This window comes from Metarhizium robertsii, assembly GCF_000187425.2.
Source record: "Metarhizium robertsii ARSEF 23 chromosome Unknown MAA_Scf_2, whole genome shotgun sequence".
Classification (NCBI taxonomy): Eukaryota; Fungi; Ascomycota; class Sordariomycetes; order Hypocreales; family Clavicipitaceae; genus Metarhizium; species Metarhizium robertsii.
In genome coordinates, this window is record NW_011942160.1 from 5,198,372 (window position 1) to 5,224,565 (window position 26,194).

Here is a 26,194-nt window from a genome sequence, read left to right on the forward strand (position 1 = left end):
TGCTTGGCTCGTGGTCATTGAGTTACCCTGTACCTGACTGCCTCAACGTCGTGTATAAATTAACCGCCTGTGCACTTTGCAGAGCACATTTTTATTTGGCACAAAAGACCCTATAGACATAGTGACAATTTAGCACATACCTTTTGATATACTCATACACGCATTGACGGACTAGCTGATCTCCTGGTGTTGTTGTTGTTGTTCTTGCCCCACCCCATGGGAAGCTTTTGGGTGACGACGAACTGTCGTCTACGTCATGATGCTTTGGAACCGGCAAAATTTTTTTATTGTTGAAACTCGTCCTAGCTCGAGACATGACCATGGGGCCGGGCTGCTTGCACGTTTTGATTAATCAAGCACGCCGTAGTCGCAGCGGTAATACATATTGCAATTGTAAATGTGCAGTTGATCAGGCCATTTTAGGTTGAGCACGCGCGCATGACGACCAGATGTCAGTCGATGTCGATGTCGATGTCGATGTCGGACTCGGCCCGACCTCTGTTCGTTTATGCTTTGTAGATGGAGGGTGGTGATGTGCCGAGATTATTCCCGCTCATTTCTGACTGCTGGGTACGTGGGACGTGATTCTGTGAATACTCGGGCTCAAAGTTAAGGAGGGGGACATGGAGAGACATGGATGGATGCAGTGTCTCTATTGGAGCTTTGCCAATGCCCACCACAGTCAGCCAGTCCGCCTCTGGTTCTTCGTACTCCCAATTCCCATTCCCATGTCCATCACTACGCATTTTCTCCGGTATCCATCATCTCATCCGTCCCTTCGCGCCTAAAGACCATTCACGGCGAGCCTTGGCACCAACAATTGTCAAGTGGATCAATCGTTGATCCCGCCTTCTTTACGTCGTGGCCGAGTTGCGCTGTTTGGACTCTGCAACAGAGCAGCGTCTGGCATCTGACTTTTAACGTCTGGCAGCGACTTTCGACAGAATCGACGAGCACGAGACGGACTAACATTGAAACATTCGACCTTGCACCTTGATTTACAAAATACAGACCGGCTCTCTCGAGTCTCCAGCCTACCCACCTCGGCCCACTCCGCCTGCAGCCGCAGCCTCGCGCGTCCAAAGCCTCATCCCAACTCTGGATGCCTCATCCATCCCAAGCTTGGCGATTCTCCTCATCTGGAGTGATCCGACGAGCCAACTAGTCGGTACGCAGGCAGGCAGGTTCTGTCTTCTGCTTCCCCGGGTGACCGAAGCCTTGGGGGCCATTCTACGATCTCCACCTCCGTTCCGAACAAGGCACCCCGGACGTCGCACACCGACTGCCCAACGCCCTTCCACAACCACCGATACAATACTGGCGCTGGCTCCTGCTCTCCTTTCTTTCCCTGTACATTTTTCTCTTCTCAGCTTTCCAAGCGGCGGAACACATCAGCTGAATCCCAGCCCTGGTGCTCTTGTCGCGCAGGGTTGACGCGTAATCAAGGCATGCAATCAGCCAAGGGGAAGGCTGACGTGCAGGGGCGCAAGGCCAAGGTACGGACCATCATGTTTGGCTCGGTGTTTTTGACACAATTGCAAGCCCGCTTTACCAACAATCGAATGCCCTCCAAGGTAATCGCGAGAAGCTAACCTTCTTTCCCTCTGCTCAGTTGGCCAATTCATACCAGCAGTTGTTGGAGTAAGTAGCTACCCGAGTTTGCCCCTTTTGTGAAGGAGATTGTCATCATCACCATCTCACATACTATTGACCGGTGCTAACAAACATGTTTTGTCCAGCGAATTCTCCAGCAGCGAGCTGAAATCCGTTGGAAATTATACCCTCGGCCGATTAATAGGAAAGGGATCATTCGGAAAAGTTTATCTTGCGACGCATAAGCTCACCAATGGGTCAAAGGTATGACCTGTGATACGCTGTCCTGTGCCGCATGCCAGGGCGACTAGCATTCACGTGTTGGTTTGGCTGAAACTGACTGTCTCTTCTTGATATGACAGGTTGTTTTAAAATCCGCGCACAAGGACGATGCCAACCTTGCTCGCGAAATTCACCACCACCGACAATTTGTTCACCCGCACATTGCGCGGCTATACGAGGTCATTGTGACGGAAAACTTGGTGTGGCTCGTGCTTGAATATTGCTCTGGTATGTAATTCGTCGGCGGTAGGCGGAAATTAGTCTACATATCACGGCTGACTTGGCTAAGGTGACGAATTGTACAACCATCTCCTCCAACATGGACCACTCCCCGTGGCCAAAGTACAAAAGATATTTTGCCAGCTTGTCGGTGCTGTATCGTACGTCCACTTACAGTCATGTGTCCATCGCGATTTGAAACTCGAAAATATCCTGCTCGATAAAAACGAAAACGTTAAACTCGTCGACTTCGGCTTCACGCGAGAGTACGAAGGTCGCACCAATTATCTGCAAACTTTCTGCGGTACAATATGCTACGCAGCACCCGAAATGCTCAAGGGGGAGAAATATGCCGGCGAAAAGGTAGATGTTTGGAGTTTGGGAATTATATTATACGCGCTGCTCTGCGGGGAATTGCCCTTCGACGACGATGACGACAACATTACACGAACAAGAATATTGTCCGAGGAACCAAAGTACCCCGACCACCTTACTTCCGATGCTATTTCCTTACTCAAGCTCCTCCTTTCAAAACGACCCCTTCCTCGGCCGTCATTTCCTGATATACTAGCACACCCCTTCCTTGTAGAACATGCTCCTGCACAACAAGCAATTCTCGACGTCAAGGCACACTCCCCGTTTTCCACGGCATTAGAAAAGGACTGCCTGGAGCGCATGCGAAGTGCCGGGGTCGACATTGATGCGGTAATCGAAAGTGTCTTGGCGCAAAAATGCGATGCATTGGCCGGCTGGTGGACGTTACTATTGGAGAAGGAGGAACGGAAGATGTTGAGGAGGGATCGAAAACGACAAGAAAAGGAGCTAGAAAGGAGCCTGCGAAGGCTATCTGCCGCCTCGAGCCGACTTGACCGCATGACGCCGATTTTGCAGGATGTGGACGAGGATGCAGGCCTGACAAGTCAGTTTATTAGACTCGGTGAACATGGCTCCAGAAGAGGAAGGCCAGAACAAAGGAGCGCAAATTACCATGGCGATTTTACAGTGACAGACTTGCCATTGCTTCCAGAGTCTGGCCGACCTCACAATGACATTCCGCCGACACCAATTGATAAGGACTCAATTCGGTCTGTATCTACTTCACGGCACCGTCGACCCATCCCACCACCGAAGGAAGGCGTGATTCGCAGCGCCAGGTCCCGTGGATCTACATTGCATTTGGTGACAACTTCGGATACGCTCGGCATCAGAAGCAATGGCAGTGCCGCGCAAAATACTCAACAAAATGGGCAGCAAAAGACGAAGAAGAAGCCCAGTCAAGCTATCATTGCCCACTGGAAGAACCTGTCACATTGGTTTATTGAAAATGCGACGAAGCGGAGAAAGGGCCACGAAAGGCGAACGAGTCGAAGCACGCCTAACTTGCATCTGAAGGATAGCTCTGGTAACAGCGGTGGCAAAGATGTCAGCCCAAGACCTCAGACAAGCAAGTACCCGACTACAAGTTCTGTTGATAGCGGCCACCCGACAGCATCATTGCCAAAAGGCGTCGTGGCAAATGGCTTGACCAAAGGAGGACCGGTTAATGGCCAAGCCAATGTTCCCACCAGAACCCCTTCGGGCTCGTCTTTCCCCCCTTCGGCTCACATACAACCTCTCCGGCCACGAGTAGCGAATTCTTCATCCTACAAGCGCCAGTCGTTGTCTCCCGCCCCTGTTACTCCTCGATCTGCTATGCGTCGATCTTCTGCCGGCTTGCGAGGAAGAAAGTCCACCTCGTCGTCTGTGTCTTCCGTTCGATCTATGCATCACCACCGTCACTCGCATTCCAAGGCTTCATCAACTAGCTCAGCCGGCTCCGTCTCGACGTCGAAAACTCCTCTTGGACGCGGACAGTCTCCTCATCATTCCGTCAAAGTGTTGCCGGCTACGCCGACGGCCAACTCGTTCCCCTCCAACATTCGTCTTGTTCGAGGGTCTCCAGCTCCGCCTCCGTTGCGTATTTACGATGAAGGAATGCCGAGCGGGAACCAACAACCGCCTCCTGGTTCACCAAATCCCTTTTCTTCCGGGGTGCTATTTGCCAAGCGAAAGAGAAACATCTTCAAGGGGCCGTCGTTGAACTTTGGCAGCGCTGGCCATCACATCAGCCGTAACACAAACTCAGGATCTCATTCACGCAGTGGAAGCGGTTCCGCGCTGGGTCGGCGATCGGGAGAAATCACCATTCAGGAAGAAGATGAGGAGCCGGTCGTCGAGGAGGACGAAGAAGAGGAGGACGAGTTTGAAGAAGTCGAGTCTTTCCAGCCTATTGTCGGGAGACCAGGCGAGATTATCGAAGAGCAGATTCTCGAAGACGAGCCGTTGCAGTTGGCCGATGTCGAGAGCCCATCAGCCGAAAATGCACCCGCAACGGCAAAAGTAGACGCAGCCAAGTCGTAACTTGAAGCGCTTGGCTTGGGCTTGGTGGCTGTCAGAAGTGGACGGCCATCGTTATTTTTCCTGACTTTTACGACCCAACTATATATATTCCTTGGGAAGCATTTACGCTGCTTCTCAGATACATTTCATGCCTGCATTTTGTTTTTGTTAGGTTGCATTTGGGATGGAGGATTGTGCATGTAGCTTGGAGGAATATACCCATGTACGGCTATGGATACCATGAATGTATTTTACATGATGAAAATTGTCTCATCGACTATTATTTAATTTGTCCACTTGATGGGTGGGCACTCTATCGTGCGAAGTTGTTGTCCGGCACCTTTATACCTGTCCGTCACCGGCACAATCCACAATTCTCAACGGGATACAGCAAATTTCTACATGCCGTGCAGGTGACGTCACAGGCTACAAAATATGTAGTACTTGATAACGTGTCGTAAATTGGGTATAATCCTACGCCGGCCCTGGGCATTAATATCCAACATCACCCCCTCTGGCCGTAGCCAGGAAATATCAAACAGGATTCCTCCGCCCCCCGCATCATAGACCGTCATTCCTCGTTCGTGCGTCTCTTGGCCGCAGCACCCGTTCTCATCCTCTCCACCACGCCGGCCTTTTCCTCCCTCAGCGTAACCCATACCCAAAACCAGGCAATCATCTCAATAAACACAAATGTGAAGAAGACGCGGTTCTTGAGACCGTCGCCGCCCCACGAGGCGGCCGAGTATGAAGCGTTGTAACCGCCGCGGGTGCGGTGCGTTGCGCCGCCGTAGAGAGGGGATGACGGGCCGAACGTGTAGGTGTAGAAGGTGAGTGTCATGGAGAGGAAGGCTCGCATGGGGGCTGGGAATCCGTTAGCAACTCCTTGGTGTGAGTACGGTTGGCGGGAAAGAGTACCTTGTGTCCCCCAGTAGTACAGGGAGCCTAGCTCCTCGGGCATACCCAGCGAGAGGAGGTCGCTGAAGCCAAAGAAGGCAAGGACAACGGCTAGAAAGCTGAGTGTGTGGGATTGTGTGTCGAAGCCGCGCGCAAAGGGCTACTGTTGTTAGCCGTGTTTTCTTGGTTTTGGGGATGGAGAGATTGGGTAGCCGTGGTTGCTTACGATTCCCATGCTTTGGCCGAGGACTTGGACGAGGATTTGGTCGTTGATAGTGCTGGGATTTGTGAGGAAGAAGAAGCCCAGGGTGATGTGGAAGAGCGATATGGACGTGATGAGGGTTTGGGATGTTATGAGAGCCATGGCGGTGGGTGTGATGGGTTGTTGATTGTTGGTTTTGGACGGTAGCCGAATGGTGAGTTTGCTAGTTGCTTGGCAAGATGGGAGAGTATTTGGTCAGTGCTGCGATGGGGGCCGGTTGTAGAGACGGGGCGTTTGTAAAGGCGAGTCGCAGTGTAAATGGTTAATAACTATAGAATGGTCGAAACGGTCGTCCGAAGCGACATGGGACGAGGACACGTTTTTGAATGTTTCAGAATCGCAGACCGGGAAACAGAGGCTGGAAGAACCAACGATGCGTAGCCTACGGAGTAGAAGAAAAGTAAAGTCTGGTCCTGGTAAGCTTGGGAAGCTGGTCGGTTTGTCGAATGATGGACTTCGGGCGCAGAGTCACACGGCCTTCAGATGTAGCTGGCTTTGCGACCAGCGTCACTGGGGTCCGGTGGTTGAGGATGCGACACGTATTTTGGTCGACGTGTAGAGTCTGGACAGGGGTAGTCGGTAGAGAGGGACTGGAATGCAGGGGCGTGGCTTGGACGTGGTACAAGAAACGGTGTGGCGTTGAGCTTCTTGGATGTTTTTACAAAGAAGAAAGGTGGACTCGGTGGAGGAAGGCATACGGAGTACCTACCAGACGGTAGCTGCAGGTGACGTTGGAGCTTGAGCTTTGCCGGAAGCCTGGTGGGGGTGGGGAAGGGGCCCTGAGCCCTTCATCAGCCCTCGTTCAAGCACCATCATCTTCAACGTCTGCGATGCTGCATGCAGAGGGATTGACATGATGTTCATATCTGCTAGGCAACAAGACTACTCAAAGTAGACAATTGCACCTGGCGCCCAGCACCATGGCGTCTCTCGACAAGCCACGACATGTCAAGTACTGGCAACGCTGCTTCACCAGCTATCTCCCTTCGGCATACACAACCAACGACTCCACACGCCTTACATTCGCATTCTTCATTGTCTCGGCCCTCGATTTGCTTTCCGTGCCATTCACCTCGAAGGAGCGCTCATCCATTCGTTCCTGGGTGCTGAGCCTGCAGCATCCCGACGGCGGTTTCTGCGGTAGCCCAACCCATGTTATGTCAGGACAAGATGCGACAAAGGGGTCAGCAAACCTGGCTACAACTTTCTTCGCCCTACTCTTGTTAGGCGTTGCCGCTGGAACAGACGACGAGGCAAGAGCGGCCTTTGCAGGCGTACGGCGGCGCAAACTGCTCCGGTGGGTGACGAAATTGCAGAGACCGGACGGGAGTTTTGGCCAGGTATTGTGGGAGGGAGAGGCTGTGGGAGGGAGAGATACCCGTCATAGCTACCTGGCGAGTGCAATTAGGTGGATGCTCCGTGGGGAAGGGGATGAGGAGGACATTGACGTTGAGAGGATGGTTGATCACATACGACATACGCAGGTAGGTTTTTACATGACATTCGACATGAATTGGGAGCTAATTGCGAGGAGACGTACGATGGTGGCGCGGCAGAGTTATCGCAACACGAGTCTCACGGTATGTAAGATGACGCCTTTTTCGATTCTAAATAAATGCTAATAGGAGAAGCCGGCTATGCCTACTGCGCGATCGCAGCATTATACATGCTCGATCGCCCCGCATCATCAACAGCGCCACATAAAAGCGAAGCCGTCGACAAAGGGGTACCAGATCGCGATGCGTTGATTCACTTTCTTGTTCACAGACAGTTCAACTACCTCGTTGAGCAAGAGCAAGATGAGTCTGACGAGGGAGATGCGAATTACGTGCAGGCCAAACTTGGCGATCTGAGCTTGTCACATCACTGCGCCCACGTGGGATATAATGGGCGGTGGAATAAAAAGGCGGATACTTGCTATTGCTGGTGGGTTGCCGGGACCCTTGCGGTTAGTACATGGTGGTTGGTATCACGAGTGGTGATGAGCTTTGCTGATGGTGAGTAGATGGTGGACAGTTTTCACGCCGTCAACATCCCCCCTTCTAGGCAGTACCTTTTGGATGTCACACAACATCGAATAGGCGGCTTTTCGAAACATGCCGGTGGGCCGCCTGATTTGTATCATTCGTATCTGGGATTAGCGGCGCTGGCGCTGATGGGTGACACTGACTTGAAGGAGTTTGATGTCGGGTTGTGTTGCAGCAAGGAGACGGTGCGGAAGATTGAGTTGGCAAGGGCTGGCTTATTTGGGAACAGGAAGGGTGACTTTGACGGCGATGGATTTTGGGAGAGTATTAAAAAGGCGGATTAATTTCGTATTCGAAGACGTGGTACATTGACCTCGTGGCACACTCATCACTTACGTGATTTGGTACTGTGGATGTTTATTGTACTCCGTACTGTGCGAATGATACCGGGCTTAGCCATTGCCGATATTTTGCCGTGGAATGACTTCATGCCAATCCAGAGTCTGGAAATCATCCCAACCACATCATCCGACATGTCAGACTCAGCACCCCCGGCGTCCGAAAAGGACCCGTGGAACATCAAGAGCAAAGAGAAATTCGAGACGTATGCCGCACATGCCGATACAACATGACGCCGCATTGACTGACCAAATACAGGAAATCCAAGTCCGAGTTCTACGACCCGTGCCAAGAGGCAGCGCAGCGAAGTTATAAATGTTTATACCGGAACGGGGGGGATAAATCTATGTGCGGAGAGTATTTTCAGTATGTGCTGTCGCAAGAAATTGGGATCGACGCGTGCTGACAGCTGTAGGGCGTATCGGGACTGCAAGGCTGCCTGGGTGCGTATGGCCCATGTTCAAGACTGCGGGTGTGCCGCGGACGAGGCTATGATGGACTAATTGTTGATGATTGGTAGACCGAGAGGCGAAAGAAGGAACGCGGGGGCATCTTTGGATGATCTGGGGTTGGATGACATCAAGATGTGACTACAGGAGATTGACCCATCCTTAATATTTGATGTGAGGAGTGCCGAGCTCGCCAATGGCGGCTGCGTATAGCCACTGGGATTTAGTTGGCATCCTTTCCAGCGATGATGGAATAGTGTCAATATACGGAGCAATCATGTATATTATTGTGCGATTAGGAAGGGGGTTGGCGAAGGACGATACTGGAGGCTTTCAGGAAGGGCGTTGTGTGGCTGCGTAAAAGGTCGCGACAGACATTGTATACCAATTCCTCTACCTATTATGGAAGGACATTCATAAAAACAATCATGTGTCTCAGTTTTTTCAAATGCCACGTCGCAAACAGCATCTGATAAGAGTGCCGCATGTACGCACAGTGCATATACTGTACGAAGAACTTCTGTAGCCCCTCCAAAAGCTGCCCCGCCAAATTTTATGTGAACAACGAGCCTTTGAATCCTCAACTATCGCCCTCGTGCCCGAAAAGCACACGGCTTCCCATATGCCATGAGTCGTCAACGCCCCCGTTTGAGAAACGGGGTCGATATCCAGCTCCAATCTGCTTTTCAGGATGGCAACTGGTCTGTGGCTATGAGACTGGCCTCTCAACGAGCGCGCACTCTCAACGACCAGTACTTTGATGTGAGAGATCCAGGAGAATACAGTGGCCGCAAGTGATAGCTTTCCTTGAAGCCTTAGAACTAACTTGGATTGAAGATTGTAAAAGTATGCGCTGAGAGCCAATTGGACGACCCTAACGCCAAGTTTGCCGCCGTTGAGGCTGTGGACAAGTTTGTCAAGGATGGGACGGTGGTAAAGGATGTGGATGGCATTGACTTGTTGGAGTGGGCGACATTAGACCTGATTCCAGAGGATGCATTTCCAGAGACGATTGGGCCATTGAGGGTAAGGGCTGTCAAAGCGGCGCCCAAGGATAAAATTGCGGCCACGAGGTGCTTGCAGTCGTGTCTGTTGCATTGGGACTTGGTTAGCGCTCAGCAAGTATGTCATGCCCACGAAGATTCCAGTCACAGTGTAAAGCTAATGATGGACTAGATTGCGGCCATTATCGATAGATCATTTTCCCAAGAGAGGGACTTTATGTTTTGGAACATTGTTATCACTCACATGCTAGCTGTAGGTTGACGGGATCACAGGCGTTTTATACAATTGCTGACTGTGACCACAGACGAGCAGTCAATCTCCCCCGGAGAAGAAAAAGTTGTATGGAATGCTCGCACAAAGGCAAATACAGCGTGCGGCTCAACTCGCTGAACAGGCGCATGCATCTGAGTCAAAAGAAGCGCCCGCGCGAGGCATTAAAACCGAGGAGGAGATTCTACTGTTGTACGATATTTTTGAAACGCACGGAACGGCGGACGATGTGAAGACGCTCATTGAAAGCCCCTTATTTTCTCCCATTGCCCAATTTCGACTTGGAAGAAAGGAGCTTTTCCAGCGGACGGCAGCAAATTACCGCAAGCAACAAGATTGGGAGGCACTGTGCAATCTTTGCGAATCATGCTTGTCACACACAGACGAGAATGGGGAGTTGTCGCTACTGGCCTGTGACTGGCTGGTGTGGAAGAACTTTATTGAAGGCGCATCTTATCTTAAGAGCTGCAACACAGAGTAAGTCTGTTCCTGCTGCCACCCGTTGATTGAGGAGGCTGACATTGAGAAGAATCGTGGCACGAATAAAAAGCTTGATGCTTAGGCTGGCGCGGTCCAGTGGTCTGAAACCTATTTACAAGCGAAATGTACTTTTGGCTCGCGTTTCCAGCGCTTTCACGCTACAAACGCATGACGATGACGACATGAAGGATGATCAACCCTTTTCACTACGATTGAGGGAGTTGCTCAACTATATCCAGGATCAGAAGTCAAGTGCTGCGTGCTTTGACGATGTTAAGGAGTTCTTGGAGCAGCTGGACATCTCGGGCCTGAAGCACGTTGCGTACACTTACATCGCTCAGTTGGTACAATCTGTTGACGACCCCATAAAGCGCGCCAGGGTTAGTCTGCTCTCTCTGAAGACACAGTACTTGCTTTCAACTTGTCCAATTGGACGAGTGCCAATCGCCGGGGAGAAACCCAGTTCAAAATGCTTGGTTTGCAATGCCAAGTTTGAGTCAGAGTCGTGTCCGACCTGCTTGACAAAGATATCCGAGGAGGCGTTAGCCGCATATAAGTCCGCAAGCAAAGACTTTGGCGAGAATCCTGTCATCCAGAACGAAATTCTGCCAGAACTCTCCGTTGCCGTTGCATTTTGTAATGTCAAATTGGCTTTTCGTAGTCGACCTGGGTACATTCACTCATCCCCACCTGTTTCTCAGCATCTCTTGCGGGCGCTGTTCATCCTCGAGCACCAAGCTTTTCTCACGCCCAAACACAGCCAGATTTCTCTTCTACTAGTGCAGCTACACCTTCTCCTGGGGTCGGCGCACAGGTCCCGCGAAGCCTGGCATGGTCTGGCGGTAAAGAGAACCATTGTGGACTCGCTTGCGCCCATATTTTATGATCGCTTATCGACTGTATCGCCAATCATTTTAGACTCGTCCGATAGCTGGGGCTGGGAGCTTGTTGAGACTCTGAGGTCTCATTACGTTAATTCGCTGAAGCTAAAGATGCCAAGGCGGCTAATTGATGCGTTCGAAGAAGCTAGCTATGGGAGCATCATTGACATGCCCAAATACATTGAGAACCTGAGATCTGGTTGTACGAGGGCTATGAGTCTGGTTGAGGAGGTTCGAGCAGATAGACTGCTTGGCGAGCCCTGTGGCGAGTTTTTGAACGATGCTCGGTTTTGTAAGTTTTTGTGTTGGATTTCGCCCCGGGCTGTGCTAATTTTCTTCTTCTTTTTGACACACTCAGACGAGGTCCCTGATGACCTGGTACTGAGAAACGTTGTTGACCACGGATCATTTCCGTCGTGGGACTGCTACTCATCGCGACCGGTTCACGAACGACTCCGTCTTGGCCCCGGCCCTTCTGTGAGTATACACCGATTTTCATGTCGGCCAGTTGCTAATGATGTAGAATACTCGATGTCACCTGGCACTTCTGGCCGAAGCCTTTCAGGATATCCTGTCATACCGGCCTCCAACAGTCTACAAGGCTACTGCAGCGGTAATGGGCATCGACAATACCTTTGTCATTGAAATGATGTGCCGAATTGGCAATTCCATGTCGAAATTTGTGCACAAGGCGTCGGGCCATTGCACCTCAAGCGAGATGCTTTACTACGAGGCTGTTAATGTGCTGGCCACATTGATTCCGCTGTGCGTAGGCATCGACAAGTCAGCACCGCTTTCAGGCATCTTCAGCCAAATCACCGAGGCTGTCAAGGCGGCGATAACAACGCAGCTTGACGAGCTGCCTAAGCTTGATGGTACTGTCGCACAGACTGTATCAGCGCTGCGGTCGTTCCATGAGGTAACAATGCTTCGCGACACCGCCATGGCTGCCAAGTTGACTGCGCAGTGGATTTTGTCGTTTAACGAGCGAGAAAAGGAACGCGATCGATCAGGGAGCAGCAATTTGCCGAAAGAAGTAGTATCGCAAGTCAAGGGACTGCAAGCTGCTGCAGAGGCAGGCTTGAAGGATGGCAAGTCGCTGATTGCTCAATTGAAGCAGGAGGTGGGCACCGGAAGCGAATTTGTTGGAAAATTACGGCCTTGGGTATTCGAAGACGGTGGCAGGGAATTGAATGACTTGGTGGAGGACGGCACCTTGAAGGAAGTAGTTGAGAGCTGGAGACAAAATCTTGCCGGTTGGGGCCAGGTAAAATGGACATGAATTAAAAATCACGTTTTAGAGTTTGGGTATATCGTTTGTAGCAGCAACCAAGTGTCTAGATTTAACACGAACTTCCGACCGGCCAGGTACGAGTTACGAGATGTACGCACCCGGGCTGGAATAAGCTGCTTGCGATGGCCCGGGCAAGCCCCCAACATTGCATGAGGGTGGTGATGACGACTTCCACACACTGGCGATTAAATGTGTCGTCGCAGACTTGTGCATTCTGTGCGAAATTCTTGACTCTCTATGTCTTGCCGGATGCTGGTAAACTGGTACGATAGCCGTGATTTTTCCTGCGATTGCCATATGGATCAAATGGCCTTGTGGGTTTCTTTCCAGCCTCGCGACGGTTGATGCATTGTCTCCCTTGGTACATGTAGGCTGAATGAGCTCGGCGGTAACGAGTACTTTGTTCAAAATCGTACTGCGAAAAGTAGATATGCCAAGTACAGCCAAGGCTTTACAGTAAATGAAGTGTGATCAGTGGGAGGGTTACTCGCATGGCTTCATCGATCTCGCCTCTTTGACGGGCCAGACTGTGGAAAATGGCCTTAAGAGAGCCGGGCGACACCTCAGCGACGACGAGCCAAGTACTTGGACGGGAACTGTCGTGTTCGAATCCTGAATTGCTGGCGTCTATTAAATACCTCGACTGATTAACGTCCCCTTGCCATGTGTGATTTTGAGACTGTAGACAAGTCTGATCTGCGGTCCGCGGATAGAGTATCAAGGGAGTATGTCGGTGAGATCTACTGGCACTTATTGTCATTTCCCGTTTGTGACTAATACTCTTTTTTTTCACCACTGCGTGATGAATCAATGGAAGGAGATACGTATGCATGGCATGACATCAAGAAATCTGCGTATTGAGCGCCCTCTACCATCTTGTTCTGTTCTGGGAGGGCCCCTCATCATAGATAGTGTCTCATTCATCTTCAATGTTCATGCTCAAGAAAAAAAATGGAGGTTGTCTGGAGAAAATGGCTTCAAAAGCACTCATCAAAGCCAGCAATATTACCTCGCTCTTGGCAATGGCAGTCAATCCAATGGGTCTGCCGTTGTATACGATGTACCAAAGAGGTAGTGAACACAGTGGATGCCCTAGAAACCATCCGTCAGCTAGAACCGGCCAACAACCAGGAGAAATAACGACTTGACTGACCAGTTGCAGCGGAGTACTCCGTACTGGCTGAACCAGCTATCTGACGGGACAATGATGACATTGATGTCATACTTCTCCACAGTATCCGGGAAGATCTGTTCCATAGATCTCTGCCAGATATCTGATGATTTATCAAACACGATGGAGCGATGGATGAGAGTTTGGTTCGGATACTCTGTCCATGGATTAGCGGTGCGAGTGGTCTTGTAGAGGCATAGGGTTGAACATGTGAGCATGAGCAGCGGGCCGCTTTTCACGTGCCAGGAGGGAGATCAAGCTCGGCGTGAGCTGTATTCCAGGTCTCCAAGTCTTTTGCAGAGCATATCACCGAATTTTGGGTGCCCTCGAGGTATTTATTGAGGTCTGACTGGAAATCTGCCACTATTGATGTTTCAGCGCTTCACTCATGGGCTGTACGATTTTGTAATCCTACGACATACCCATCACTTCGACGAAAGGGTTGCCTTTGGCAAAGTTGAAACCCGAAGTAGGCCTAAGACTGGCGTCGGGGTGGTAAGCGCCCGCCAGTTTTCGAATCCGCTCATGTAGCAGATTTCTGCCGGCAAGTCAGCGTTGTACCGTCGATAGGGGTTGTTTGGATTCAACACGCGCTCACAATTTGATAAATTGCCTCTGGCACAAGATTCTGGAATGACTCGTCGTATCTAGACGTATCCGGGTCCAAGGTACCAACTCGGATCTCCCTCCAGCCCTCAAGACCCTTAAAGGCGGGCATTTACCTCCTTTATGACGGACACTCGGCTGATGACGTTTGTTACACGGAAAAGGCCCAACAGATCGTGAAGCCCAATAAAGGGGCCTCACCGATACGGGACTTATTAGTTACACGGCCGGAACACATGCCCGGGCAAGAGCCCTAGGCCTGGGCGTTCCTTTTATGTATATATAGCGGTTATTATTCTCATCTTTCCTCTTAGTAACTCAAGACATTAGAGACCCTTCGAGATTAATATTGAATTGAGCCCTTTTGCTCCAAGCCCTTTCGTCAAGCCCTTGTCACAACGTTGTCCGAGGGCTGCCAGCACAACTGCGGTATCCTGGACAGTCTTGCAAACTGGGCCAGCAATATCAAAATCACCGCTGACTGGGATGATTCCTTGGTTAGGTATAGTTCCAAGGGCAGGCTTGATTGTCCAAAGTGACTGCCGCGTAGCTGGCGATACAACAGATCCTTCAGTTTCCGTTCCGGTAGCCACCGGTGCGAAGCCGGCTGCTACAGCAATATCGTATGCCGGTTCCCCTACAAGGGTAAGCAAGTAGCGTGCGTGTTTGAAAAGGCAAGGCAGACAAACTTGAAATACATCATTTCCTGTATTTAGTTAACACGCCAGCTTTATGTTGCAAGGAGGTGACGAACCGAAAGAGTGGTGTTGCCCAAAATGATGGCTTCGGATTGAATCAGCTAGAGACGGTGAGCAAGACGCCAGATGCTGGGTGTGACGGACCATTACATACCCTGTTGACAATTGGGGCATTTTCTGTAGCACAAGAGTCGACGAGGGCAAGTTTTCCGCCCGTGTTGATCATTCCCATCTCGGGCTCGGTACCTATATTGTCCTAGAGATTGTATCCCTTTGAATGTGCGCAGGTCCAATTGATATATTCAGCTCACTTCTTTCATAATACTTGAAGATACTCAAAGATACTTAAAGATACGTAATTATTAGATATAATAAACTAGTATATTTTTATATACTTATATATTTTTAAAATCTTAGTTACTTATTATTAGCTAGAGCCCTGGCCCGTTACAAAAATTAGACCTGCGCACATTCAGAGAGATATACTCCTGCTCTGTGCGTCTGTGACCAGCTTGCCAGTCAAGCGGCAAGCCATCGATTGGGGCTGTCATCTTGACTTGTAAACCAATAACAATGCAGCCGAGCCAACAATGCCTTTGACCAAGGTGTAAAGATGGATAGCCATGGGTACCCGTGGGTATCCTCCTGGCCAGTCATGTCTGATAGTGAAGACGATGACTGGGGCTAATAGTTATAACCGCTTTACTAATAGGCACTACATGTACCTTGGGTGGTGAGAGCTATGACTGAACAGCCGAATAGTGGAGCGTGGCACGAGTCTGGTATAAATTATAATCGATGATCTCATCAACCTCTGGTTGTAGCGGGCGTCCAATGACGGCAAGGTGACGTTAACGCTCCCGACCCTGGAAATATATAGCCGCTCCCTCTTCGCAAATGCTTTCAATCCGCATGAAAAGTAAAACTTCCATCATATCACTTGGTATTTTTTTCTTTCTCCGCCAAGAACACATCCTTGGTCAAGAATCAAGATGCCCAAGACGGACTCTTCGACGACGCCACAACCCACCAAGGGCGGCGTGCCGACGCAAAACTCGCAACATACAAACAAGGACACCGAGGACAGTCGTGTTCCGCTGTCTGCAGAGCCGGGGGTCTACAAGGACGATGGTGTTCGACAGGTTCCCCTCTCTGCGGAACCGGGAGTGTACAAGCACGATGACCGCAACAGCCCCAAGGAGGGTACGGCGGGGGACAAGGGCGTGAGGATAGAGAATGAAGGCAAGGGGATTACGCCCAAAGTATAATGGTGTGAAGGGAGTGTTGTTGATGTACGTCCTTGAATCTCACGAAGCAAGATGCGGGTGTGCTCGACTTTCTTTCTTTGGGGCAGTGGCTACAACTCGGGGCTGGTGTTGTATTATAACAAGGTTGCCAACTCAACTTGTATGTGGGGATCAGACTCTAAATATTATCATGGAGCAGAGCTGCGCGAAACGTCGTACTGGTAAGCACCCGCGTGCCGAGGCTATTCTGGCTCTTGCATGCGCGGCTGGCCGAGAATCCATTCATGTGCATGTATATGATGAAATGGGCTCACCAACACCTTTTAAAACGAGATGATTGATGTCCGGGCTTGTTGTCATGGGATATTTTACCAAAGCCTGTTGTTGACCAAGACTTGTTCCTCAGACAGGTGGATGGTTAGCCCAACTCCTCACCAAGGAAAGATAATCCGGGAACATGGTTAGAAATACAAACAGATGAAAAAAATAAAATGAAAAATAAGCACCTACACGTGCCGTTTGCCTTTTTTTCTGTTCTTGTTTTTTCTTATTCTGATGGGTTGACCCAATGCCGGTAGAAGCCGAGGCAGTTGGGAAATTATCAGTTGGATATGTGCCGAGGTTATTTAATCCCAAGGCCATGTATTCTGCTTATATCGCTATTATACCGGTCTTGACGCGCTTGCCGACCATTGTCGAGCCGTCGTCTCCTATCCACGGTCGGCAACATACATAGCCTGGCATCAGGCGACTACGAACACGAGACATGCCATTTCACGCACAGGGTCCAGCCTGCACCTTTGATACATATCCTAGCCCGGCTGTGATGTATCTTATAGCACCGGGCCATTATTTCTTCACGTCTGAATCATGCGTGTTCCACTGCAGCATTCAGCAGATGAGGAACCTGCGTGGTCTGATAATTTCCGCACTGTGTATGGGCAGGCAGCTGGGGTCGACGGTTTGTTCATTTGACCGGCAGACATGTCGTGGTTGCTGCCAGAATATATTACTGCAAGGGAATAAATTAATAATAGTTCGTTTATTTTCTATTCATTCCCGGGCTTGAATGATTCAGCCGTGTGGGCGGAAACTGCCATGGTGGAGCTTGAGCTTGCGTAATTTTTGTGACTACTCATATTGAATCCGTGGTCGGGGATCAATTGGTTAAGCGATCAATTGATTACATCATCCCGGCCTGTTTTAACGTCGGGAGCTGTCCGTCCAGTGGCCCCTATATTCTACTCCGTATAACATCAATTGATGAATCAATGGCTGACTCTAGCATTATCTAAGCATCGTGCGACTGCCCTGCATTCATCTGTCAACCTCGACCGTGGTGCGAATCGAGCTAGCTCATGATAGAGCACATACTATGTATTACTCGACTACGGAGATGCAACATTTACCATGTTATACAAACCGTGGTTAACACCTGGAAACAACGTAGAGCTAGTCAAGACAAAGGTAGAGGTGGAGTATTTTCGAGGAAACTAGTCATACCACAGCTCATGTCACCGGGTTGGCGATTCTAATGTAACCTCGACGCTTCCTCTATGGACCCCTGTTCAACTGTGGCTCCTATCGTCTGTCTGTCTTTCTCCTCCACGCCGTCAGTACCTATCGTTGTAAAATTCACAACATACATCGCGTCCGCTATGTCAAGCATGAATCCAAGCCTCAAAATAAGACCATGGCATGACGTAACCCTTGTTCCCTCATTCCCTTAGCATTGTGATTAATATGTCACAACATCACGAGAATACGTACTCCGTACAGCAACCGGCAGCTCATCCACCTCCACTCCTCGGCCCTCACAATTTCAGAATCGGTGCGTTTTCGGTCGAGGCACGACGAGAATTCATGTCCCATCAGCAGATATCGCGACAGCGTTTGACTCGCCATGGTCAGATGTCAGAAACCCCCAGGCCTCTTTGTTGCGGACCGCCGCTCCTACGCGCACTCGTCGACTATAAAGGAGCTGCATCCGCCGTGAACAAATGAACCTCCTTTAGCAGAGACCTCAAGCAACAGCTCGTTCGAGTTTCCCTTCCTCGTCAGCTCATCCATACTCGAAGGCTGCACTTCTTTTCGTCATGCACTCCTTTGGCAAAGCGGTCGTTATGGCCCTTGGCCTTGCGGCCTCCAGCCGTGCCCTGGAAGCCGTCATTCTAGCAGACACAAACCGAGACGGACAGCTCGATGTCACGTCGGATGCTCAAGGAAAACAAGCCTGGACCGAGGAGCGCGGAGCACTATTCATGGCCAATATCGCGGATACAGATGGTCGATGTTCCGAGCAAATCACCGAAACAACTCCGTTTGCCGATCTCGACAAGTGCAACGATGCTTCTGATAACGTTCTACGGAACCCCAAATTCTTGGCTCCTCTGCAAACACTCCCGAATTCTGGGCTGACCGACGCGGCCCAGGGTCGAATTACCGTTTCCGGTGACCTGGCCAAGGATAAAGTCCGAATTTTCCACAAGACCGGCAACGACTGGGCCTACGTCGATGATAGCCGAGTGTTCCAGGCTGCTGAGCTGCGTGCTGGCTTGGAGCTCGGCATTGACGCTCGGGATGTGCGCCGACCCGGCGGATGGGATGGCAGGGTTAGAGTTCACTTCAACCTGACTGACAACGGCGAGTCCGCCGCCGACAATGTGCAGCTTCGCGTGGCTCCCGTCTTGATACACCACCACTTGCAACAGTTGACACAGGTGTACATTGCTTCCATCAGGAGCCACAGCCAGGGTACGAGGCAGTTCATCGAGAATGTGGAAAAGTACGCCAGCGACGCCGGTGCGCCCGTCGCCAAGTTCGACACGGGAAAAGATACCTGGGCGCAGGACATGTTTGAGGCTGGGTACACGAGCATTCCCGGCCCAGACGGTCCCGTGGTCCTCCGCATCCTCATCAGAAGCAGCCAAATAAATCAACGCGACGTGAGTGGCCGAAACGTTTACAAACAATTGCGATCTGCGTCCGTCGCCGCAGTCCAGCATCTCCCCCCGGTGGTCGACGGTCCCCTATGGGGCATCGACTCGCTGGGAAACCTCGAGACTGTCCCTCCTCACAGCCACAATGGGAAACACTATCCGAATGGACGGGCCGTCATGGGCAGCAAGCTCGGCACGAAGCCGCACATGGTTGCGTTTCTCGAGGCCCAAGAGGTCCAGCCTCCGATCGAAATCGATACCGACTGGCTACGAGTCGGCCACACGGACGAGTTCATGCAGTTCTTGCCGGCGAACAATGAACGCGGCTGGGTCATGGTTGTCGACGACCCCAAGCTTGCTCTGGACCTCTTCAAAAAGGCCCAACAGGAGGGCCACGGCGCGACGCAAGCCATGTCCCGTCCTCACATGCTCCACGATATTGAATTTTTGACGTTTAGCACCCAATTCTCGTATCTGCCCTCTGATACCATTGACGGTGTGCTTCGACGTTGGAAGTTTGAGGAGAGGAACCTGCTTGCCGCTGCGAGAATCCAGGCCAACATTGAAATCATGAAGAGGGAGACGGGCATCACGGACGCCGACATTATTCGCATCCCCGCACTGTACTACGTGCATGGAAAGGGATGGGACGACCTCAGACGCCAGTGGGGGAAGGAGAGGGACCGCAAGAGGAGCGAGCGCGAGGGTCTCATGCCCGCGTTTGGGGAGGAAGACGGGGAGGCTCGGCTGGACCGCCGCCAGGCCGCGAAGCCCGAGGACCTGCTCGTTGCCTTTCATCCTGCCGTTATCAACGGCGTCGTGTTCAACAACGGCCAGTACTTGGCGCCTAATCCGTGGGGGCCGGTCATTGACGGATCCGATATCCTTGCGGCGGCGGCGAATAAAGAGTATGCCAAGTATGGCTTCAATATTACGTATATTGATGATTGGTTTGACCACCACGCCCACGCTGGCGAGGTTCACTGCGCCACCAATGTTGCTCGTGACGCTTCCAAAAAGTGGTGGTAGGGTTTGCTTTGCCGTCTCGGGCTAGATATTTGGGTAGATACGGACATGGATATACGGGGGATGCGACTTGCGACTTGGAGCTGTTGCAAACTTGGCTTGATACGCCTTCTCTTTGTTCTTGTTGTATACTGCTAGCTGTCAATATATATTTGTACCCAGTCAATATGTTTTTTCACGCGTCCAAACTTTCGACATCGAGTACCGCTGGTCTGCCGCGTGGAAGCGTTTGGGATGTTGCCTAAACTGCTGTTCAGTATTTGTGAGTGAAATCCTTGTTGTGTCTTGGCTTTGCCCATCCTGGAGCTACATGCCGCAGTTGACGGATACTGCGCCCCCTACGATTTGGATTATATGCTGGTTCGATGTTGGAATTGGACGACATATAGCGCATTTATTTATCTTGGGCAGGTGACGTGCCAGACTGAACTTGGCCGCGGAGCTTGGCCAATCGGTGGACAGTTCAACATGGAATAAAGAAGCCGCCTCCATCATCGAGTGAAGGTGGAGCAATGGGAAAGTGTTGAAAGGAAAAACAGAAGAATTGTGTGAGGCCTCCACTTTTGGCAGAGTCGTTCAAGCAAAAAGGTAGGCGGTGGGCGAGATCTTTTTGGCTTACATGAGTCAGTCTTGGCAAAGTTGACCTTTTTACTCCGTACAAGGCCCGCTTTGGTAGATTTTCTGCACGCCCATTTCTGCTCTCGTCGTGGCTAGTTTGCCAGTCGCCCACCGACCCGACTCTTATCTGATCAATATATACCAGACATGTATCATCATTAGCGACGGCCTACGGAATGCGAAAGCAAAGACGAGACGAAGCCTCCAAAGTGGTGCGCGGCCTCCACCAAGATCCCGCTCGGCGCCCGGCATCCCATCATCCCTGGAAAAGGGACGCCAAGTCTTGCCTTCAGCCTCATCATGCTCATGCTCCCCGCCGACTGCGTCATGGCGCTGCCAAGTCGACATCAAGACCATCTCAGCCCGCGCCCAACCGACGGGAAAGCAATACTAGTTGGACGGGAGTGACCAAGGGCACGTTTTAGCTCTTGTCATCTTGTCCGCTCCCCGGGGCCATCTTATGCAAACAACGTGGTTGCGGTTTGATGTGCGACAGACGCGGGCATCTTGCGTCATGCAGCAAATCCCCGGCCAAATAAATATCAAACAGGGGTTATACTGTATTAACATTATCCAGATGTCAATCCTGCTGCAGTGCTGCAGTCTCTTGGTGTCAACGGTGGGCTTGGCCAGAGTCCTCCACGCAGCCCTGTAATTTCCACGCGTCATGTTTCGGGCCACATAGATCCTTGCGCATGACGGCGGCACTGCAATCAAGTCGATCTGATCCAGCATGAAAAATGCATAAAACTAAGCGCATAAAGGCCCAGTGGTCTGGTGCCTGGCGTCTCGGAACCCGCGCTGACTGGCTCCAGCTTCCTAAACCGGCCGCGCCGATCTACAGAGCCACCCTCGGCACATCACCAGGGCACGCTCTCTCTCCACCGAGCCAGTTTTGTCATGAAGCATCAATCAAGGGCAAGATGCAGGCTGACTAAATCACACGGCCAGCTAGTACGCGTACTGCTCGGCGCCCTGGGGCCATGCCGCTGCGCATTGATAATCAGGCTCCGTACCCATGACTCGAGCCTCAAGCCGGCTCTCTCTATATATACGTATATACGCATCGTCCGTAGTGTTGGTGACTGCAATACAACCCCAAGAGTTACGGCGAGTACTAGTCTTTTGAGTTTCAAAGTTTGTTCCTCCTCCCCCGCCGTGCCCTTTGTTTCCGACCACCGCCCAAGATGCGTATCCAAGCCGGAGTTGTATCCCTCTTGGCCTCGAGTGCCCTTGCAGCCCGGCCATTCCTCAACGAGCCAGACACTGGCATTGAAGATATACTAAAGTGCTCGTCCAACGGCACCCTGCCTGACATCAAGGCCATCGTCGGCCTGCCCGACTTTGAATACGTCGCCAGAAAGTACTTGCCCACCAGAAACTTCACCTACTACCGCAATGGCGCCGCCGGAGAGTACTCTTATCGCAACAACCTCGAGGTTTACCGCCGTTACCGTCTTCGCCCACGGGTGCTGGTAGATATTTCCAACATTGAGTCTACTCTTTCGTACGTTGTCGCGTAGAAGACACCCAAACCAAAGAGAACCACCATCTGATATAATAACCGTAGAACTACCATCCTGGGCCACAACTTTTCCGCGCCCTTCTTCATTAGCCCCTGCGCACGAGCAGATTACGCACACGCCGATGCTGAAATCAACTTTGTCAAGGGCGCTGCCGCCGGCAACATTCTTTACATGGTACAGATGCCATTGCCCATCATGTTCTGGTAAATCAAGACATGTGCTGATTGTCCATCTCCCCAAAACAGCCTGCATTGTTCGCACAGCGTTCGATTGAGGATATTGCTGCTGCCAAGAAACCAGGCCAGGTCCTGTTCCAGCAGGTATGTTTGGACATTCTGCCCAGTTTCCCCCATTCTGATACTAACCATGCATCTCCGCCAGCTGTACCTGGAATCCAATGAAACCTTCAACAAGGAGCTCTTTGAAAGGACCGAAAAGGCCGGTGCAAAGGCCATTATTTTCACGGTCGACTCTGCAGCAGACGGAAACCGACACCGCGCGGCAAGATTCGGAGTAGGCTCCGCGTAAGTAAACCCTTTACTAAGGGTGCGCATTCGGCGCCCTGCTCGTCACATATTCTAACCATGGCCAATAGAGACTCGTCGTATTCTGCCTTTAGCGTAAGTAGAGTCTAGTTGAAGCGTGGCCCCCGGCGCCGAGTGTAGAAAGCGCAACGTGCAGCTAACAAGAACCGTTGTAGTGGACCTTTTACGAGCAGCTCAGAAACCAGACCAAGCTGCCCATCATTCTCAAGGGCATCATGACCGTCGAAGACGCCGAGGAGGCCATCAAGCGCAAGGTCCCGGCCATTATCCTGTCCAACCACGGCGGCCGACAGCTCGACGGGTCCCCGTCCGCCCTCGAGGTCGCGCTCGAGATGTACGAAAAGGACCCGAAGATGTTCCAGGAGATCGAGGTGCTCGCCGACGGCGGCATCCGCTACGGCGTCGACGCCATCATGCTCCTGTCTCTTGGTGTCAAGGCCGTCGGCCTGGGTCGCCCGTTTATGTATTCCAACATTTACGGCCAGGCAGGTGTGGAAAAGGTCATCCAGATTATGAAGCACGAGATAGCTATTGACGCTGGAAACCTGGGCATTCCCGACCTGAGGAACGTCAGCTCGGATTGTGTAAGTGGTTCCATTTCCTCGTTTTTGAGCTGCGTCTAATGAATGATTCAAGGTCGAGTGGAAGAAGCCTAACGGATGGGCCATGTAAACATCTACGAATGACTGGACACAATTTTCGGTGTTTTTTGTTTCCATTGTTGGTGCGAGGACTGACAAGTCTGGGAATTCATGGCTGGCCATGACTAGCTCTGCTGCTTTTGAGAAATTCTTGAGCTGCGTTTGCTTGGGTGGTTCGTGGAAACTTGGTGTAGTCGCATCGCCTGGCGAAGAATCATGATTATGGGAGACTTGTAGTTTTTTGGCTTCATTGTATATCTCTGCCCGAAGAGCGTTTTTTTCTTCAGTCAAAATGGATGAATAGAGCATAGACTTTTGTGGTTTTGGCAAATTGGCTTGACCTGTGGTGAACTTTTGCGGGAACTGGGCGATGTCTTTGATTTAGCGTGACTGAACGTGGTTCGTGCAACTTTGAAGATGAGCATGTAGTTGGCTGGATATCCGAAAACCTTTTTCTTGATTTGCTGCCACGATATAGGCGCCCGTTCCACTGGTGTCGGAGATGATCAGCCCTTCAAGGCGTGGACCGCGGCACGCGCTTCGAGCGGACGCAAATCCGCAAAGCCCTCGCACCATGATAGCGGGCAATTATGACGGATCGTGTTTCAATTTTCAAAAACCACTTGACACCGAGATATAGACCATTGGGGCTCTTTGGAGGTCATTGCATGCCTGTTGGCGGCACTCTGGCAGTGATGTGGTGACTCGTGTTAGCGGCCCATGCAAAGGCATGCTGAAACCGTGAAAAATATAATCCCCGATAAGGTTTGAGACCGGATCGCGGGATTGGACTTGTTTCATGCCATCCCAAGTAATGGCCGTCTTGATTGTCCCGAGCGACGGTGTGTGTCATCGCCCGGCCCGGCCCGAGAAGATGACTCAGTTTAGTTGACATCTTTACCGCTAACAGAGACCAGAACTTGGACCTTGCTCGTGTTCTTGGAGCGTCATAGCCTTTGCAACTTTATACGCTGGTGGTAGTGTTCCTAGGTCTGTCAACTGCTCTTCTCATGGTTGTACACTTGCTGACATTGGCCGAAGCCATCAAATCTGACCCCCACGCGGCATATTTTAATTTCTCACCGACTACAAATTTCCAGGATATACAAGTACAGATGCCGAATCATGATTTAATCAAATCCAAATATTATCTGGTGGTTCTGAGAACTGTACGCAAGCTGTTGTCCTGGGGCGACACTAGGACTGCTACTTGTGTTACACGGTTGGCACACAACAAAGGGCGTTGGGCCAATAAATTGAGGTTACACAACAACAAAGGCAAGGGTCACGAGGCCCGAAGTCGGTCTTCAGCGAGGGTTGCCTCAGGCACAAGCCCTCACCGACTTCTTGTATTTATAGGGGCCTTCTGGCCCTCCTAAACTTGTGCAAAACCAAGGACCTTTGATATCCTAAAGTCGATTATTATAGTCTGAATAGAACACTACGTTCTGAGCCCAGATACCCTTCCCTTGTCGCACTCGACAAGGGCAGGGTATCTGGGCTTAAGACGGCGTTCGAATTCAATTCAATAATCGACTATAAGGTATCAAAGGTCCTCGGTTTTTCGAAGACCATCAGGGACCGGAGGTGTCTATAAATACAAGAAGTCAGTGAGGGCTAGTGCCTGAGGCAGCCCTCGCTCAAGGCTCGTTTCCGGCTCTCGTGATATCTTCCTTCCCTTTAATGTTGTTGTTGTGTAAGCTTTGTGGACGATACCTTTGCCCAGGTCCCCTTGCCGTGTGGCATACTTGAATCTTGGACCACTACGGAATAGACATACATCACCTAAAATGTTTCTAGATCGGCTTAACAAAAATGCGCAAGACACATAATTCAAGTGGTGCCAAATATGCAGCGAAAAAGCGCGTTATAATGACTCAGCTTGATGCACGTCGCTACAACAGGAAATACAGTGCACGAAACGAAATGAGACATTCAATTTATTTGCCCGAGACATGTCGACAGGCCTTACGGCCATGGACTGTGCGACAAGCTGGTCAACCGCCAGCGAAGAGGGCAGCATTTCTCCGGGAGAAGAGAAACACTACGGAGTACTCCGTACTCCGTACATTCAATGTTAGCCTTCATACTTTGGGCTGCGGCTGCATGGCCGACTATCGAACTAGTAGGGAAAAGAGAATGCCTCAGCCAGTCACATTTTCGTGCTGCCCAACTGTCTCGTGTCGGCTGCAGTCAATAACCGATCTGGCCGGAAGTGCGGAGTTGCCAGCGCCTATGTGGTGAATTGCTGTGCTACCAGGGTGTCCTCCTTTCTCCGACAAGAGCTTTTTGGCGGGACGATCGAGGTTGGCAGCAATGGAGTGTCTATATGGCAATTGATCTTGAACATGTTTGCATAAGCCGATGTTAAGGCCGGTAATAGGCTGGCCTGGGCTTCTCGCCCGCAGTCGCCTTCTTACAGTCCAGAGTAGGTACGCGTGGCCGAGGCCGCAATGAGGGCTTTCCAGGTCACTCTGCTCATGAAATATCAATGTTCATTGGGAATATAAAAGCCTATCGAAGGGCATTTAGATGTGTGGACACTAGCATACTCCCGTGGCGCTGTCCACGCACCAGATGTCCAAGGAAATCTGGACACTGCCCGTTATAAATGATGCCTATAGACGAGAATGATCTGCTTCAAGACACACAGGTGTACGCATTGACTTCATTTTCGGACCTCGGTAATTGGAAGTACTGTGATCAGTTGTAGATAGCAAAGATCTCGGCTGTATTCAGGATATCCAATGCTCAACAGTCAATCCTCAGGGTAAGTTGCAGAAACTACTCCTTGAGATCG

General features: G+C 51.0%; 8 protein-coding genes across 8 annotated transcripts; 7 read left to right on the top strand and 1 right to left on the bottom strand.

The window, feature by feature from the left end:
- Positions 1 to 1,508: 1,508 nt before the first annotated feature.
- Positions 1,509 to 4,494, top strand: MAA_07912 (serine/threonine protein kinase; the record flags this gene model as incomplete). Its single annotated transcript, XM_007825910.2, has 5 exons — positions 1,509 to 1,574; positions 1,613 to 1,641; positions 1,740 to 1,857; positions 1,956 to 2,103; positions 2,165 to 4,494. The coding sequence occupies 5 exons, from the start codon at positions 1,509 to 1,511 to the stop codon at positions 4,492 to 4,494; spliced, it is 2,691 nt and encodes an 896-aa protein (XP_007824101.2).
- A 550-nt stretch (positions 4,495 to 5,044) lies between these two features.
- Positions 5,045 to 5,734, bottom strand: MAA_07911 (Increased loss of mitochondrial DNA protein 1; the record flags this gene model as incomplete). Its single annotated transcript, XM_007825909.1, has 2 exons — positions 5,045 to 5,530; positions 5,597 to 5,734. 2 exons carry the CDS (start codon positions 5,732 to 5,734, stop codon positions 5,045 to 5,047), a joined length of 624 nt encoding a protein of 207 aa, XP_007824100.1.
- Positions 5,735 to 6,552: 818 nt separating this feature from the next.
- Positions 6,553 to 7,943, top strand: MAA_07910 (Terpenoid cylases/protein prenyltransferase alpha-alpha toroid; the record flags this gene model as incomplete). Its single annotated transcript, XM_007825908.2, has 4 exons — positions 6,553 to 7,116; positions 7,167 to 7,212; positions 7,291 to 7,580; positions 7,638 to 7,943. 4 exons carry the CDS (start codon positions 6,553 to 6,555, stop codon positions 7,941 to 7,943), a joined length of 1,206 nt encoding a protein of 401 aa, XP_007824099.2.
- Positions 7,944 to 8,132: 189 nt separating this feature from the next.
- On the top strand, positions 8,133 to 8,501 carry MAA_10869 (uncharacterized protein; the record flags this gene model as incomplete). Its single annotated transcript, XM_011412788.1, has 3 exons — positions 8,133 to 8,203; positions 8,257 to 8,364; positions 8,414 to 8,501. 3 exons carry the CDS (start codon positions 8,133 to 8,135, stop codon positions 8,499 to 8,501), a joined length of 267 nt encoding a protein of 88 aa, XP_011411090.1.
- Positions 8,502 to 9,074: 573 nt separating this feature from the next.
- On the top strand, positions 9,075 to 12,365 carry MAA_07909 (N-acetyltransferase B complex non catalytic subunit; the record flags this gene model as incomplete). The annotated part of the gene is made up of 7 exons (XM_007825907.2): positions 9,075 to 9,209; positions 9,285 to 9,569; positions 9,624 to 9,704; positions 9,757 to 10,199; positions 10,252 to 11,375; positions 11,442 to 11,560; positions 11,607 to 12,365. The coding sequence occupies 7 exons, from the start codon at positions 9,075 to 9,077 to the stop codon at positions 12,363 to 12,365; spliced, it is 2,946 nt and encodes a 981-aa protein (XP_007824098.2).
- A 3,479-nt stretch (positions 12,366 to 15,844) lies between these two features.
- Positions 15,845 to 16,120, top strand: MAA_10870 (pyridoxamine 5'-phosphate oxidase; the record flags this gene model as incomplete). The annotated part of the gene is made up of 1 exon (XM_011412789.1): positions 15,845 to 16,120. One exon carries the CDS (start codon positions 15,845 to 15,847, stop codon positions 16,118 to 16,120), a length of 276 nt encoding a protein of 91 aa, XP_011411091.1.
- A 2,075-nt stretch (positions 16,121 to 18,195) lies between these two features.
- On the top strand, positions 18,196 to 20,067 carry MAA_07907 (protein-arginine deiminase type-4; the record flags this gene model as incomplete). The annotated part of the gene is made up of 1 exon (XM_007825905.1): positions 18,196 to 20,067. One exon carries the CDS (start codon positions 18,196 to 18,198, stop codon positions 20,065 to 20,067), a length of 1,872 nt encoding a protein of 623 aa, XP_007824096.1.
- Positions 20,068 to 21,869: 1,802 nt separating this feature from the next.
- On the top strand, positions 21,870 to 23,425 carry MAA_07906 (Alpha-hydroxy acid dehydrogenase, FMN-dependent; the record flags this gene model as incomplete). Its single annotated transcript, XM_007825904.1, has 7 exons — positions 21,870 to 22,189; positions 22,253 to 22,382; positions 22,472 to 22,528; positions 22,590 to 22,732; positions 22,804 to 22,828; positions 22,909 to 23,337; positions 23,390 to 23,425. The coding sequence occupies 7 exons, from the start codon at positions 21,870 to 21,872 to the stop codon at positions 23,423 to 23,425; spliced, it is 1,140 nt and encodes a 379-aa protein (XP_007824095.1).
- Positions 23,426 to 26,194: the final 2,769 nt, after the last annotated feature.